This window comes from Ammospiza nelsoni, chromosome 22, assembly GCF_027579445.1.
Source record: "Ammospiza nelsoni isolate bAmmNel1 chromosome 22, bAmmNel1.pri, whole genome shotgun sequence".
In the NCBI taxonomy this organism is placed as follows: Eukaryota; Metazoa; Chordata; class Aves; order Passeriformes; family Passerellidae; genus Ammospiza; species Ammospiza nelsoni.
Window position 1 is genome coordinate 2,002,564 of NC_080654.1, and position 17,246 is coordinate 2,019,809.

The window sequence follows — 17,246 nt, forward strand, 5'->3', positions numbered from 1 at the left end:
AGAATGTGCTGCTTGTTGCCAGCTGTATCAAAATTATCTTGAATAGAATCTGCCACTCATTTCATGGTCTGTGTGAGGCAGGGAAAATGCCCATCAGAAGACAAGACATCTCACAGCTGCACTGTAAATGAAATTATTGAGGCACTCCTGGAGCCTGGCAGAGGAGCCAGAGGAGATAAGGAAGTGTTGTCAGCCATGGGAGCCCCTAAGCCAAGTGAGACATGGAACACACTCGCCCTTCACAGCTTTATCAAAACAAAATTAAACTCAAAGCAAAGCAAAATGAAACTTTTTCAGAAAGGGAAACACTTCAGCATTTAGGAGCTTAAAATGCAGACAGAGAATAAGCACCTGCACGCTTCTGAACAGATCCTGGCAGTTTCTCCTGAGGAGAACTTGAAGGAATGGTTCTTTATTTCAAATGTTATCTTGATAAAATAGTTCTGATTTAGAGCACAAAGTGTCAGACACAGAAACCCACACAGAACCACTGTGCTAAGGAGTGGCTCCATGGGGTGTAATGCTGCTCATTTTAAGCACTGGAATAAAGCTTTTTATCAGCAAATCCAGCCCTGTCACTGATAACAGCTCCCAGGTGTTGTCTGAAAATACCTGGGCACTGATTTCAGGACAGTGACACCATGGCAGTGTAGATCTGCTGGGTATTTTCAAAATACTTTGCAAAACTATTTTGTAACAAACAATTTATGTCTGGTTCTACCTGAGATAAGCTTTATCGAGATCAGAGTCCACAGGTCTGTGCTCTGCTGATCAAATTATTAATAACATGAAAATGGAGAACAAAATCCTAGATTATTTTTGCTAGCTATCCTGCTGGCAAATGTAAGGGTAACCAATTGAATTTTAAAAAGTTAATTAATTTATCAGACATCGAAAAATCATTCACAATTCTTGATATTTGGAGAGTACTTTGAAAGGCAATTACAGCAAGGAAAGACTTGGGCCTTTCAGAAAGCATTGTTTAATTTTTAGTGAAAAACCAGAGGTGCTGATTTACCATATGCAATTGTCCAACATACTAAATGAGAGAAAAAAAAAAAAAATCAATCTCTGAGAGCAGGAAACCCTCATTTTGTCGGATTAGCAGCTTCAGGCTTTGTCACAGAAATCAGACACGTGTAAGTGGGTCAAAATTAAATCCCCACACATGATTTTGAACCAGCCAGGAGCTACACATGGAGCAGAGCAGGTTTAGGAGCTGAAGGGCTCTGCTGTGTCCTGCTCAATCATCCACCTCCACCAGGCTGGGAATTAAGAGTTCCACACCTCTGGAGCAGATGGATCCAGACTTTCCAGCTCTCCAGGAAAGTTGTTCAGTCAAGAACTCTCTGTTCACATTCCTGGGGACTCTTGTGGGGACAAAGTAGGCAAGAAATGGCTTCACCTTGGGGCATCCTGTCCTTATCAGATGATCCAGAAATTCCAGGTGTGGTTTTTGCCCACAAGGACAGCGGGCAGGGAGCTGGGAAAGGAGCTCTGGAGATGAAATCACTTACAGTGGTGAAACAACTCATTTATTCCCTGGGGTGTCACTAAACTGTCCCACAGGTGCCTTCTCCAGGCCAGCAGAAGGGTTGAAACCTGAACTTTCTCTGTAAGCCAAAGGAATTCACCTCCATGTCTCCTATTTGTTCATAAGCTTCACTTACACACAGGAGCTTTAGCATTTTTACTTTTAGGCTAGACTACAATAATTTTTGTTTGTTTGTTTCACAGAATTCCAGTTAAGTAAATTCTTTTCACTACTTCATTTTTAGAGAAATACTACTTTTCACAACTTGCCTTTTATATATTTAAAGGCTCAGTCCAGCTCCAGAGAGAGCTGGTGTCTGAATTCTTAAAAAGAAACATTTTGTGGATATCTCCTTTTGTTTATTTATAAACAGTGAGATAAAATTATCAATATAGTTAAACTGAGACTAATTTGCAATCTCCCAAGTAGACACAGTGCTTCATTACATAACCTGGCAGCAGGATTACAGGAATAGATTGATGGGAAAGACCACAGGATTGCAATTGAAGTGTTCTTTGCTCTGAGATTGATTTCCTTTATTTCATTATTTTTTCCCTTCCTTTTCTGTTGAATTAAACTCTGTTTATCTCAAGCCACAAGTCTGACTATTTTCCCCCCCATCCCACTGAGGAGGGAGCGAGGAGCTGCTCTGTGGAGTTTCTCTGCCTGCAGGGTTAACCCACAACAAGCAGAAATTTCAGTTACTGCAGAACTGGGTTCTTTAGGTACAAAGGTCAAACAAGTCTGCAGTGAATTTACTTACTGAACACTGATGGAGTCCTTGAGACATTCACTGATTCCCACCAGCCTGCAGTAATTAACACTGTAGGATGCATTTGTCAAAATTATCTTCTTTTTGTAGATTTGACCAACATCAAAATCCTTGGGATGCCAAACACACCAGGTGAGTGTCAGAGACATGATGTCACATTCATGGTCTGAGTTATTAACAGTTCTGTTAATTGACTGAGATTTACCTGCATGGAAGTCACCACTTCTTTGTGGACATTATTTTACAGTAATAATGTATTTACAAACAATATACAAGTACAGTCATGCTGCCCTTCAAAAAACACAACACAATCCAACAGGAGGTTTGATCATATGCTCACCCTTCTGACAGTATTTAAACTCCCCTAAAAAATGAAGTATTTATAGTTTAGATAGTAAAAATAAGTAACTTATTTAATCTATCAAAGAGATTGTTAGAGAAAAAGGCAAGAGCAGTTTCAAATTTCACTACAGATCTATTAAAAGCTGGAACAGATTTTTTATGAAGACTTTGGGATATAGCTCCAGCAGATTCCTCTCTACAATTCCATGCAGAAGGGCCACTGACCTTGAAATGAATGCAGCTGGGTTTGCTGTGGAAAGCACAGCCCTTGTGTTCCTGGGCAGGCACACTTTGCTTGTAAAGAATTCCAGTTTGGAGTTTCTCCTTTTCTTTCTTAGCCATTTGTGTCCTTATTGTCCTGAGAGCCAACTGTGTTGGATCTTCAATTTTGGCCACCTAAAAAGGAACATGCAGAAAACCACCAGACCACAGAATCTGCAGCTCCAGTAGAAAAATCTGCAAAAGGAACCTTCCAGCACCTGGCCAGCCTTTGTCTGGCTCTCTCCAGTCAAACTCAGCATCCCAACCTCAACATGAAGAATTAAATGGATTCTCAGCTGTCTGTTCTGCAGTTTCTCATCACCCAACACTAGAAAATCATGTTTTTCATGGCAGAATTAGCTTTTCTGCACTTTAAGGGTTTTATTTTCTTCTCAACTTATTAAACATTGAGAAAAAAATCAGCTGACTTCACTGGAATGTTTCAGTCATGGTCCAGTGCTTCTCCATGCAAGTCTAGGAATATGTACCGACATGATTTCTTTTTGATGGATTCTGAAGTTTTTTTAAATTCAAAGAAGTAAACATAATGTGATTTATGTCTTCACAGATTTCTGAACTAAACCTAAAGCACTGTTTTCTCTTTGAGAGAACAAACTCCTCCAGAACAGTGTCAAACAGCAATGACTGATGATATTCTCACATCTGAATTTCTGCATCTATGTAATAACATCATGTCTGCATTTTAACTGCAAAATACACAATTATTGGTTTCAAGCAAGGTTCTTTTCTGTTTCTAACAGGAGATACCACAACATTTACCTTGTGCAAGTCAAATTCCAGATTCCAAAGTCCTGGGAACTCAGGTACCAGGAGGGTCTTGTCCCTCTCTGTGTCCTCATCACCACTTTCCTGGAGCACATCCTGGGGTGTGTCCTCAGAACTCTCTCCTTGGGAAGCAGTTCCCTCCCCAGCCAAGGAATAAACTAATGGAGGGCACCCCAGCTTTGGTGAAAGAACACAAGTTGAAAATACAGTTAAAAATTACAATTACTTCAACAGTTATCAATTTCTGAGGAGATCTTTTAACACAAAAATTACAGGTCTTTGGCTTTTTGCCTCTTGGCCTTTGGCTCAGAGGTCAAAGATGCCAACTTAGGCCAATCCCCTCTTAAAACACTGAATACAGACAAAATTTTACATTAAAAGTCACTCTATTTCCTTCAAGAAAAAGGAAACTAACAGATATTGAGAGATCTGATGAGTTAATTACTCTCCACTTGTTCTCTACTGTCTCATGTTTGGTTGTTGCTTGTGCTATTTTTTAACAGAATTCAATGACCTGCACGTTTAACAAAACAAAACAATCTAAAGAGAGTTGTTTCCTAGGCCTTTGATTACCTCTGATATTTCTCCATCTGCATGTCTGCAGGTCTCCTCACTTTGCCAGGCTTTCCTGCTCTGCATTAAAGGATCCTCAAGTTTACCACGAGCCTTAATTGCCTTAGTAGGGGACTGACTTTTGCTCTGCTTGTGAGGAGGAGCTCTTTCTTGCAAAATTCGAGACACAATCTCCATTTTTCTCGACTTCTGCTGTTCTCTAAAAGCTCTGTAATCCAAAGTTGTAAGAAATATTAACCCAACCATGGTTGTTTAACAGTAATATTAACTACAAGCCAGTTCCCTTGGAGCCTTTTAGCTAAACAGCAAGTTGGGTTCAGTGGTAATTTGTGCCAAGACACCAAGTGATTCAGAGGCTGTTTATACATTTTTGCAGACTAAATATACTCAGTTACAGTGTTTTAGAAGGCTGATACAGACTTTCACAGTGTTCAGGGGAGGAAGAGGGACAGTTACTTCAGCTTTCCAGTTTGGGGTCACTGAACTCCCCTCCCGGAGGAGTCGATCACAGAACACCCACGGGGCTCTGGAGATCTGAGCAGCCCTGAGGCAGAGCTCAGGGCCCCAGGAACAGACTGAGCAAGTGTCACACACGGAGTGGGAGAGGGACTTCACCCCCTCCAGGCACCATCAGAGATGTTCTGCCTTCAGGACCTGACTGAGCTCCAGGGAGCAGGCACAGCTTGATATGGATATGACACTCACTCTTTCCTTTTCTCCTGTTCTTGCTGTCGTTTATGGAGAAAAATTTTCTTGATAACATTGCCTCCTTCTGCTTGGATGGCCTCCCTCATCTTCATCTCCTCCTTCTTTGCCTCCAAGGCCTTTGCTTTGTTCAAAACCTGGAGCGTTTGGAGCTTTTCCTATCAGAGTCACACAAACCAGTTACATGTTTGATTCACATATTAAAGAATATAAAACAGATGATCTAATGCTGGTCCCCTTATCCAAGTATCCCTTTGTGGTGGATGTCTCTGAAGCAGAAGGTATTGTCTGTAATATTCTCTGGGGTGCTGAGATGCAGAAAGCTCTGACTAGGTCCAAGCTACTTCTCTATCCTTCTGGCCTGCCCCTGGAGTGCTGCTTAGTGAAGGAATATGAAAAGATAACAGTTCTAAACAAATCAGGTTTAAATTAAGATCATTCCCTCATATCCTACAGAACAGAAATAGAAAAGCAAAGCAGCATAGCTCAGAAATTCCTAATTTATACTATTTAAATTCTCAAATAACTGTTTTTCTTCCATATGTTTTCTCCATGTGGAATATTTCTGCACTGGGATCCAAATAACTGGAAATCCTTCTGGCTGAACTTCCAGAGAACTTTTTTTAGCATGCATTATTTCCCAGAGAGTTCCCCTCCCAGAACAACTAGACTGTTGACAGAATAAACTGCATCAGCAGAATGTCAAAACCTGCCCACACAGATCCCTGCAATGGTTAAATTCCCCCCAGTTTCAAGGGGTTTGGTCAGTGATGTGATCAAAAACCCCCACACAGCTCTGCAAGGAGAACTGAGCATCAGAAGGCAGTGACTTCACTGCCATCCCAGCCCAGCAGCAGTACCCTGTTGGAAGTGATGCTGGTTTTCAGGGAAAGCACAGCTTGGATCCTTCTCTCCATATGCTCCTGAGCTTTCGCTTCTTCCTTTGCATTTTGTTCATGAATTCTGTAAGCAAAGTCAAATCTTTCAGGCTCTCATCCTGGAAAGCTCTGGGTAATAGAATGTCTGAGCTGCCAGGGAGTAATTGCCAGCAGCCACTGCTGCTGCACAGCCCTGCTTGGTGGGCACTGCAGGGAACAGCTGCAGCTCCTCCAAACACGGCACTGCTCGAGCTCCAAGTGCCAACAGGTTTTCAAATATTTTGCTCAACAACTTTAATTTTTTAAAAAATTTTGGATATGAAGAATGTGTTTCATGTTATGACATATGACTGGCTGCTAAAATAAAGAATTCAGGTGTTGCTCATATAAGCAGTATCTAAACCTTATGTAGCAAACTTTTACAAGCCAAGCACATGTACCCACATTAAAAATAACCCTGAGAACTCTACAAGTTGGAAATATGTGGGCAGGAGTCAAACCTGGGAATATTCCAGTAAATATAATAGGAAACCATAAAAACAATTAAGATTGATATGTTTGATATATTTGTCAAGAAAAAAAATTATTTGATTTTGTTTTTCTTAATTATGATCAGTTTGTACACACCATCTAATAAAAATAAGACACCATAGAAACAGTACAATTATTTCAATAATTTTACAATTAAGTCCTATTATTTATATATTAAGATATATTTACATATATATAAAAATAAGTAACGGATGTTCTGTTTCTTCAGCAGCAAAATAATTCAACACCAGAGTAATAACACAAACATCAATCTATGAAGGAACATCTAATTTAAAATCAACCAGAGCAGCAGCACAAGGAAATGGTCCATCAATCCATTGATGCTTTTTTACCACATTTCTGAGAGGACAGAATGGCACAGGGCAGGTTTCAAACCTGGATTTTAGCTGTACTACTTCATTTAATGGCACATATATAGATAAAATGCTTCAAATCATCATCAGTGCCTCCTAGGTCAGAGCCCTCATGCCAGAGACTCCAGGGAATGTGGAGGCCATGACAGGACACTGAGTGGATTTTCTTCTTTCCACATCCTTTTTGCCCTAAAAGATCTCAATGCCTCACCACACTGTACCTGGCATGAGATTTCCATGTGAAACAGAAAATATAACTTACAGAAAAATCATTATTTTTCAAAGACTGGGGGATAAAGTCTTGGCCAGCAGAGAATGCACAACAGGAAGGGAGTGAAGGCCCACCTGGCCATGCTTTGCCTCAGGAAGCAGACTGCTTTCTCATGGTTCCTCTTGGCATCCTCGAGGAGTTTTTTATTTCTTTCTTCACGTTCTCTCTGGGCTTCCTTCTCTCTTCTGCAAAAAACAGAGAAACCAACAGTTGCAGCAGGACTGAGGAAAATTTGATTCCAACACAGTGAGACCTAGGGTGGGGTTGGGAAGTTCATTAATATGTGCTGAAATGAGGACATTTGTCCACTCTCCACACTCCCCACATTACAGACAAAGTGATAAACTTCACAGAAGCCACAGACTGACACACTTTTGCTCTGCTTTTGGAGAGCACTTTTCTGCTTTTTGCTGTCTGCTTCTGCTCCAGGAAATCTCAATGGACTCATAAGCCAAGAAGGTCCTGGAGGGCAACAGCACTGCAGACACATGCAGTTAGTCTGATCCAATAAACCTCAGTTCCTATGATAAAACCTCCTGCATTTGTAGTTTTTTCTTTTTCATTAGGTTTATTCCCACAGATCAGAAATCTTTACTTGCATAACTGCAAGGCCGCGGCCAATTCTTATTTTAATTGCATTTCCTCATCAAATATTCCTGAAGCACACCCAGCTAAGACACACAGTAGCAGCAGTATCTGAACCAGCTAATCTCAGCACCTGCAGCAGAGAACTGGCTGAAAATAAAACAAGAAAGGCAGCAGGCTCTGACTTTGAGGCTCTTACTTCTCTCGAGTCCGACGTGTTCCTTCTGCTTGCAGGGCTGTTATTTTTTCCTTCCAAATCCTCACTTCTCTCTCCTCCTGGTATTGCATCTGTAGCTCCTCCTCATCTTTTTGAAGTTTTTCATGGAGGATGTCATGTTTTTCCTGTTCAGTTTCTATCTGCCACATCTCAAGCCTTTAAAAAAAAGTGTGAATTATTTTCACTGGGATACTGATATTCTTTCACTTTAAGGTGATAAATTGAGTAAGGAAGGCTCTATGGGGGAAATAAACATGTAACCATGTTTTCTTTTATTATTTACAAACATATTTTGAATCAAACTCTTTTACTGGCACAGACTAAGGCTCATATCTAATACAATATTCCTTTCAAAGACATGAAAAATATTGGTCCAAAAAAAGGTAAAAAAATAAACCTCAAGTTTTTGTTTCTCCCATTTACCTAGATGAAAAGATGAAAATCAAGAAAAATTCTAAAAATAGCTTTTCCTTCAACAATAAATAACTTCAGAGACAGGCCACAGCTTTTATTCTTCTGTGCTTTGCTGAAGGAACCAGATATGAGAGCTGAGTACATGAATCTGTTCTGTGTATTGCTAATCACACAATAAACAAGTCAAGCATTTTGAAGCTATTACACAACACTGCAGCAGAACACACTGTATGCTGCTTAACCACTTGGCTAATCACAGCTAGAAGCTCATGCCTGTGTTCCTCCTTTGATATACCTGTGGTACCAAAATACAAACACACTCACCTGTTGCCTCCTGCAAAAGACAGTTTTACTCTGTCTGATAAAAAGCAGTAATTTATTATGTGTGAACAATCAATTACAGCAGCAGTATTAGCTTGGCATAAAAATACACAGTACTGCTACAATGTCTCCATCATGCTCATTTTCTCTCCTTTCCTTTATGCCCTATAAAGCCACCAAGAGGCATAAATTACAACTATTTATGCTCATGCACAGGCAGATTTACTTTAGTCCATCTTATTTTACATTTCAAATGAGACCTGTTTAGGTCACAATTTATGTACCTCTCATAATAAAATCAAAACTTTATTTACATGTGCAAAGCTAACTTGGGTTCTGAGCCACATCATCCAGCTTTGTAAGGGATGAACCATGCAAGCTAAAAGTTGATCTGGATTGATGTAACTCAGTATTTACAAGCAATTTCTCTATTGATTAACTTTTGAATCCATCCAAGAGCATATGAAGAAGGTAATAAAGATTGATTCCCTGCACACTTTCTTCATGCCCTCACTTACAAGTTTTGTTTGAGTGTCAGAGCAAGGCTCAGCTCCAGCTCCTTCTCTCTCTCCAGCTCGGTGCACAGGCGGCTGCTCACGGCCTGCAGGCGGGACACGGCTGCACTGCAGAGCCAGACAGAACCCATCAGGCAGAAACGTGAACAGAGCCCCCCTTGCAAGATCAGCAAGAATAAAACACAGCTCTAAGGCTCAGATTTATTCAGCACAATCCCAGTAATTTATGCAGCCTCTTGTTTAACCTTTTAAGTGTCCATTCTTGAGGCAGAGCTTTCTTTAAACTCTTATACACCGGTTGAAAGGAACAGATGAGAATTTCAAATGCACTGACCAGTAGCTCAATGCAACTATTCACTTCTCAACTGATAAAAGTAGTATTATTCATGAAGATAAGCGTAGGTGAACCTAGAGAACCTAGACTGAGTTTGCTTTTAAAATGGTACTACAATATTCCATACACTTAGCCTACAACTGCAGCATTCCCACACAGTTATTTTCCCTCTCTCCCCAGGAGAACTAGCAAACATTGTGCTACAGGATCCACAGACAGTGGCCTGACTATACTCAACATAAACTCTCATCCTCTAAATGAAAATTGGATCTTCTACCTGCAGCTACTCCTCTAAATTCAACATTTCTCTATTGGCATTGGCAGTGCTAATGGCAGCCAGGATTTGCATTATTGCTAAAACACAAAGTTCTTGAACTTCAGAAGCCAGGAATCTATCAAGCCTTCTCACTCCACTAGACACTTGCTAAATGTGAGAGATTGGGAGAATTGCTATTTTTTCCATATCCAGACCTCTCCATGTGACCCATCATAAGGATAAACCCTACACTGCTTTTCTGTCGTTGCTGGGATTTGTTACTGTCTCTGAAATCCCACTTGCACCACCTCAGGAGGCTCATTTGCATCAGCTCATCAGTTCTGTTTAAGCAGCTCTGCCATTCTGGCAGTTAACCTGCCTTCCTCTCTCATTCATTGCTGCTCTAACCTGGAGATTAACACAGGTTAGAAATGCAGCTGCAAAGTTTGTTCACAAGCCTCTGGCTCCTGGTACACAAGCCACCCACTGCTTTCTATTTAAACCAAATGTGAAGAGTACAGTAAATTGCCTCCCACTTGATAGCACAAGTGTTTCAGAGCAGCTCCTGTATGCAGAGCTACTCCTGAAAGGCATTCCTGCATTCCAGAACAACACAAGAAAGGAATGGCACATGTATGTGTGCATTTATTAAAATAAACACACACACATATATAGAAATCCTGACTGAATAATCACCAGAAGCAAAGCCATGACCTCCAGGAGTGTCACAGCACCTTGATTCATCAGACAGAAGATTGACATGATTGACAGCAGTGGGCTAAGCTGATTTAGTACCTGTTGTTACATTTTAAAATATATGCCTCTTTCCTACCCATTCCCAAGTTTCCACCTCTTCCTGCTCTTATCTCATTAATTACACACAGATGAAGATAGTGGATGCCTGTAGTCCCTGGTATCCAGAAATACTCTCTACCTACACATTGCCAGCCTCCTCCTCTCTCTCTATTTCCATGTCTACATGATCCAGCTGCTTTGCCAGCATCTTGCTCCGCAGCCGACAGGCACTCAGCATGTCACTGCAAGAAAGAAACACATCAGTTATGTTCTGTAGGTTCTTTTCTCAGTAAAACTCTTTTTTTGGGGGCAAGATTCACAGCCAGGACTCCTGTCAGATACATAGTTCTATAAACTCCAGTATTTAAGATGGACACAGTATCTTAGTATTGGCTGGGGATTTGTGCTGATGGATTATGTTTATTAAACACTAACCTGGTTTTTTGGACCATCAGTTTCTTTTCCCTGACCTTGTCATTGAACAATTGGAGGCTTCTCAGTGAGGTTGATAAGTGAATTCTGTCTGCAGACTTCAGAGGCTGAATGGTACCAATTCTGCCCAAAGAGTGTTCTGAGCTTTGCCTTCGACTTGGAACACACAACCAAGAAAGAAACAATGTGAAACTGAAGTTTGTCTAACATCCTTACATTCCTGCTTTTGTTTTATTCTAGCAGAACTTATAAATAAGACCATTATAGGTAATGAAGAACAAGAACACAAACAGCACAGGAAGTTTGCATGCATAGACTCAAGCCAGGATTTTCAGTATTGGATATCTAAAGTTGAACATTTATACCCTCATTGAAAGCACTAATGATGTGTCTTTGTTTTAAAATGCCTGGGGCTTCTCTTGATCCCACCTTGGCTTTGCAATTTTAGTGTTCCTGAACAATAGTTTACAATTGAACAGGAACATTTTAAACTAGTTTAAGCCATGTCATACACAGCTGGTCACTCAGCACCACTGAGAAAATTCTGTTTGAACTGGAACAAGGTATTTACATGGTAGAATCAGACTGGTCTCCAGCATCTTCAAAAGTGTCCTTGTTTTCCATCTTGTCATCAACATCCAGCTCTTCTTTCAGCTCATATTCTAGCAGATATTAAAAAAACAGCTTAATAAAGAGACTGAATTTTAAAATTTTAAAAGCTTTCTATATTTGCTGTCAAGTCACAGTGTGGAGAATCAGATGTGACATTTTATAGCATTACTGCAGTGTACATTAAAAAATTCATATGGCAAAACACACAGGACTAAGATACACCTGCAAAAGAACAGGAGAATGTTCTCTGCCTTCATGTGAAAGTGTCACCAAGAATCCCATTTATGTGGAAAAATCCCAGACAAGAATAGGGAGGGGGACAAGGGAGGATAATGTATTGTCAGGTTCTGGCCAATGATCTAACATGCTTATCTTACATTAAGTTTACATTAATGTCAGTTTTTTGTGAGTTATCAAAACAATTCATTTTCACCTTCCCAGTGTTCTTCCAAGTCAAAGAGCTGATCAGTTGCATCTTCCTCTTCTTCTCCCTCTTCTTGTTCTTCTTCCTCTTCTAGCCTTTCTTTTTCTCTTTCTTTGCTTTCCTCTTCCTTTTCTTCTTCCTCCTCTTCTCTTTCTTTGCTTTCCTCTTCCTTTTCTTCTTCCTCCTCTTCTCTTTCTTTGCTTTCCTCTTCCTTTTCTTCTTCCTCCTCCTCTAGGAACACTAGAGGAGATATTTGCTGTTCTCCCTTACTAAAACTGATCTCCTGGTCTTCCATGGTGACAGTTCTTTCCAAATGACCAGGCTGAATAAAAAGAAGAACATGTTTTCCACATTAAATATCCAACAACTTGCAGTAGTGGTGACTATCTCAGGAGTGAATTCACAGCATTCAGTATGCATTTAATGCATGTGAAATGACTGGATACAATACCTGTGTGTTAGTTACACATCTTGAGAATCAACTATAATAAATCTCTTGGTGAAAAGCAAGGACTCTGCCTTTTTTTTTTCCTTTTTTTTTTTCTTTTAACAATCAGCTCAGTAATAAAACAAACCTTCTGAGTGTATTTTATCCACTTATACTATGATTTTACCCCAGATTATTTGGGCACAACTCCAACAAACATTATTTCTCCTTGAGTCTTGTGGAGTTCTCCAATGCAAAGCAAACTCTTCCCAAATGTTGTTACAATTTATTAGAATGCAGTAAACTCTGTATGTCATCTAGAATGAGTTATTACCACATGGTTGAGCATTTCACATCTTACCCACAGAAGGACTTGGACATATGATTAATTTTAACGAAGGTGGCTCAGCTTTGAGTGCGTTTATGTAAATCCTTCTGCAGAACTCAAGAAGAATCAACAACAAAAGAGCATCTATTTTCTCCAGTTAAGGAGCAGAGAAAACAAACCCCAGGATTTGAAGTATGGAGGAATGCGTAAATGATAGAAACCACCTTAAAGCCAAGTAGGATTCCTACGCTTGGCTACTGATTTAGGGATGTTGGTGGCACTAAGAAGTGGCACAAACATCAAACGCAGCCAATGCAGCAGCGGCCCCAACGCCTTCAGCCAAACCTCTGCGTGGTGAGGTTGTGTGGCTCCAACTCCCAAAGAACAAAGTTTGGGGTAAATTAGGCCGACATGCACAGCACAGGCCCGAGCCCTCCCACAGGACACCCCGGGGCAGTGTCGGTGTTCCCGGCGCTGTCCCCTCACGGCGCTGTCCCCTCAGGGCTCACCGCGCTCACCCCCGGCCCGGGCCCGCCGCGCCGCCCGCGCTGCCACGGCAACGGCGCCAACCACCGCGCGCGGGGGCGCCGCGCACGCACGGCCGCGATCCGCCCCCGAACCGCCGCGGGCGCGGGGCGGCGCTGCCGGCGCGGCTCGCTGCGTCCCCCCCCCGGCCGCGGGGTGGTGCGGGCCGGGACGGGCCGGGGTCCAGTGCCTGAGGGCCGGAGTCCGGTGTCCGAGGGCCTGGATCCCTGGGCCGGAGTCCGGTGTCCGAGGGCCTGGGTCCCTGGGCCGGAGTCCGGTGTCCGAGGGCCGGGGTCCCTGGGCCGGGGGTCCGATGTCCCTGGGGTCTTCGCAGTTGTTCAGATCATTGAGTTCTCGAGGTTTGAGCCATCTTGAGCAGTTCTCTGGGGAGTTTTCCTACTTGACGATTGTTGACATTATTTGTTCTCAGAGGCAGATTAGAATATGAGACACTGACGCGCTTTTTGCACGTTCTTTAGAAGAATGATTTACACTTTGGAAATACAGCAATATTAACAATTCCATCGTATTAGTGTCAGTAATTACCCTGGTGGGAGCACATCTACCTGTGCTGCCTGTCTGAGACATCTGGTTCAGGTAACCAACACCAAAGACATTCTCAGTGAACTTTCAGATTAATGCTTATTCAAATACATTTTTAAATTTTAATCAAGTTGGTGGCATTATGATTAAAACCCTTTAATCTTGCTGCAATGTGAAGTCCTGTGGATTTGGGGCTGGAGCAGTCATATTAGAATACTGAAGGTTTCCAAGTTTTAATCCAAAAGGAATCTGTCTCAAATGTCTTTTCAGAAGTAAGCCTGTACTAACCTGACAAAAAGCATTTCCCCACTAGTTACTAATTAAAGGTTATTTCAGCAGAAATCATGTACTGCTCATGCTGCCCATTTATTATGTCACATTCTGAACAGGTCCTCTGGCTTCAACAGCAACTCCAGCTCTAGAGGTTCTGTATGAACTTCTGTAATTGTTATAAATAAGCACAAAATCACTACATGAAAAGTCTTTAGATGGTATTTCAGTGATTTACATACTCATAGTGAATGTTTGTGTTCATAAAATGAACCAGTTTGAATATTCTGTCCTGCAGTGGAATCTCCTGAGCCTGTGTGTTTGAATTCAAGAGTTCAGTACCAGATTTAGGGTGCCCAGAGCAGCTGGGGCTGCCCCATCCCTGGAAGTGTCCAAGGCCAGGTTGGACATGGCTTGGAGTGTTGTATTTCATATTTCTAAAGTCCATACCTTCTGGGTGGCTTCCTCACAAGCAGCTCTTCACAGCAGTGTTATTCCTGCTTCTTCATCAGGGCTCCTCCAAGTCTCTCCCTGACCGCCCCACCCTCTTTTATCCCAGCTACCTCCACGGGCCACAGCTGCCACCCAATTAAGGACATCACAGCTGCAGCCCATTTACAATAACTAGAATTGGGGCAGGGTCGCTTATACAATACAGAGATCTTTTACTGCATACATACATTTACTCAGGCCCCTATATTGGTGCCACCTGGGATAGCGGGAGGTGTCCCTGCCCATGGCGGGGGTGGCACTGGGTGAGCTTTGAGCTCCCTTCCAACGCAGGCCATTCTATCTAAACTGGTGATTAGCTGGGTTTCCTCTCTGTTCTCTTCCTTGCGTTACCTTGACAAAGTCAAGGACCAGAGCAGCTGGATCCACAGCACAGCAGCTCCCTCACTCTTGGCACTAGGCCTCGATGACGTGCCAGAGAAACCCAGCTATTCACAGACTCCCAGGGATTCAGTTATTAAAATACTGAGACATCATCTGCACCAAAATACACCCTGATCTGTACACAGAGACAGATGCATTCTCAGATTTATTTAGTTGAAAACGTTCCTTAATTGTAAGCAATATTTCTGTAATTGTTATCGTTGCTATGAGAGTAAGGTCTAGGTTTTGATCCCAAGCACATGCTGCTAATCTGAGCATTTATTTCCACTGGCACACACAGTATGGAGTGTAAATTACTCACAGTGACCAGTGCATTGTCCCATATTTATGCTGTAGGTCCTCAATCTTGAGAAATACACGGACATTCTTAGCTCTATAAATGGTGGAATCTTGATTTTATGGCATCTATTCATATTACATAAAACAAATTACATACAGACATTTGCAGGATTAAAGCTACAAGATGTAGGCTAAAAATATGCAGTGATTAACTGTATAGCTCTCTCTGCAGATCTGGAATAGTTATAACTGTGTTAACTCTGAACCTGCCAGTTCCCACATTCCTCGAGTTGGGATGAAAAACATCCAAGCACGGATTTTCCCCTCAAGAAAACATTCAGAAGAACACCTGGAAATATCACTGATTGTCAGTTTCTTGTGATATTTTTTTTCAAGGTATTTTTTCAGTCCCAATTTACAACTGTTTGAATTATTTCAATTTCATAACAATAACATCAACCAGGGTCATGATTTTGTGTCAGGTGAATAATGTGTTTTTAGGGAAAGACAATGTAGATTTTTCTCTCTCATACAGATAGGAAAGGAAGAAGAGATCTGCAGTTCCTCTGAAGGAAATTACGGCTCCCCAGCCAAGTTCTTATCTCTCAATCTACAACTTACGTCTATCAACTTGAAGCCAGTGAATCTTTAAGATTTAAGCTCCTGGAAATGTACAAAAGAGGCTTTGCTTGATGCAGCTCTTCCAGATTTTGTGGGTTCTGGACCACAGTGATCCATCCTGGAGAAACTGGGAAATGGAGTGAGCAGATCCAAATGAAATCCCTGCTGTTTTCTGCCAGGGTTCAATTCAGAGGCATTTCTGTGGAGTTCCTGCAGTGGCACCTCAGGATCAGCTGGAGAGGCAGCAGAGCTGGCCACTTCCCTGTGCTGTGTGGCTGCATGCTGTGCTTCCACAGGCACTTGGCATTTCCCTCCCGAACGTTTCCAAGGTGACAGGAGCTCATCTCTGGAGCTTTCTGGCGTTTAGGCAGGAAGACATGCCAATAATGGAATCTGCATTTTGGCAGGGTGGTTCATATCAATTACATAACACAACTTGTCTGCCCTGTTGTTTGATAGGGATCGATGTTGGCCTGTAAACAATGGCAAACATTGATTTGTCGGACTGTAAATAATGGCAAACATTGATGAGCATCTTCCCAATGACTCATCCCTACAGATGTATGGACAGAAAATGAGAGGGGCATTTGCTGTCAGAGCACTTGATGGAGGAATGGCCTGGGATGGCACCAGCTGGGAGTGCCCTCCTGAGAGCTGGGGTAAAACTGTCATCCTGGTCCTGGAATTAGCTCTGGCTTGGGGGAAAAGTGGGGAATTTCATCCCAAATCTGTTGCATAAAGAAAAGAAAAGGAGGGCAAAGTGTCTGGCTGCAGTGTGTGCTTCATGATTATAAAAAAAATTATGCAGATTGAGGGAGGAACTAGATGTTCTACAGAACATTTAGAAACAGATAAAAACTATATTCCTAGTACTTAAGGAGAAAGGGAAATTAATATTGTGGTTATCCAGATACTGATTAAATACAGACACGTTTGTGTTGGGGCTGGGGGATGTTCAGACAGTGCAAGTACAGTACAACCTCTGAAACGAGCTAAATATTTCCACCATGCAATTGCTACTGATATTCCCAAATCTCATTTACAAAAATAGGCATATGTGTGTAATTTATATATCTAGAGACATTTGGCGATGTTGCCACAACAGTCTTTCACGAGCTGCTTAGGTGGAATCATGGGAGGGTGAGACTAATTATCCCTGTGGTACATTTTTTGCCTCTTAAAATTATATGTGACAATATGATATCTTTATTTTTCTGGCAGTAAAACCACCTGTTCTATTTAGAAAATGATCTGTTAAGAATACCAGGTAATGCAGTGCAGCCATAAAATGAAATAATGTCTTTCTGATACAGTCTCAAAATCCTGAGTAATAAATGACTGAAAACTGATCTTTTGGCCCACATCACTGAACATGCTTCTCCTCAATCCCATCAAATGACACCATTCAATAAATGATTGTATGGTAG

At 41.7% G+C, this 17,246-nt stretch overlaps 1 protein-coding gene across 1 annotated transcript in view; it reads right to left on the reverse strand.

Moving 5' to 3' along the window:
* Positions 1-12,227, reverse strand: part of CFAP74 (cilia and flagella associated protein 74) — a 35,037-nt gene extending 22,810 nt beyond the window's left edge. The window contains exons 1-14 of the mRNA XM_059487449.1: positions 12,050-12,227; positions 11,942-11,995; positions 11,468-11,558; positions 10,900-11,046; positions 10,608-10,706; positions 9,083-9,187; positions 7,812-7,985; positions 7,102-7,212; positions 5,834-5,936; positions 4,974-5,131; positions 4,269-4,476; positions 3,690-3,872; positions 2,874-3,044; positions 2,298-2,416 (exon numbers count right to left, since the gene is read on the reverse strand). Coding sequence (XP_059343432.1) covers positions 2,298-2,416; positions 2,874-3,044; positions 3,690-3,872; positions 4,269-4,476; positions 4,974-5,131; positions 5,834-5,936; positions 7,102-7,212; positions 7,812-7,985; positions 9,083-9,187; positions 10,608-10,706; positions 10,900-11,046; positions 11,468-11,558; positions 11,942-11,995; positions 12,050-12,227 — 1,901 coding nt within the window. The remainder of the gene's footprint in view (positions 1-2,297; positions 2,417-2,873; positions 3,045-3,689; positions 3,873-4,268; positions 4,477-4,973; positions 5,132-5,833; positions 5,937-7,101; positions 7,213-7,811; positions 7,986-9,082; positions 9,188-10,607; positions 10,707-10,899; positions 11,047-11,467; positions 11,559-11,941; positions 11,996-12,049) is intronic.
* Positions 12,228-17,246: the final 5,019 nt, after the last annotated feature.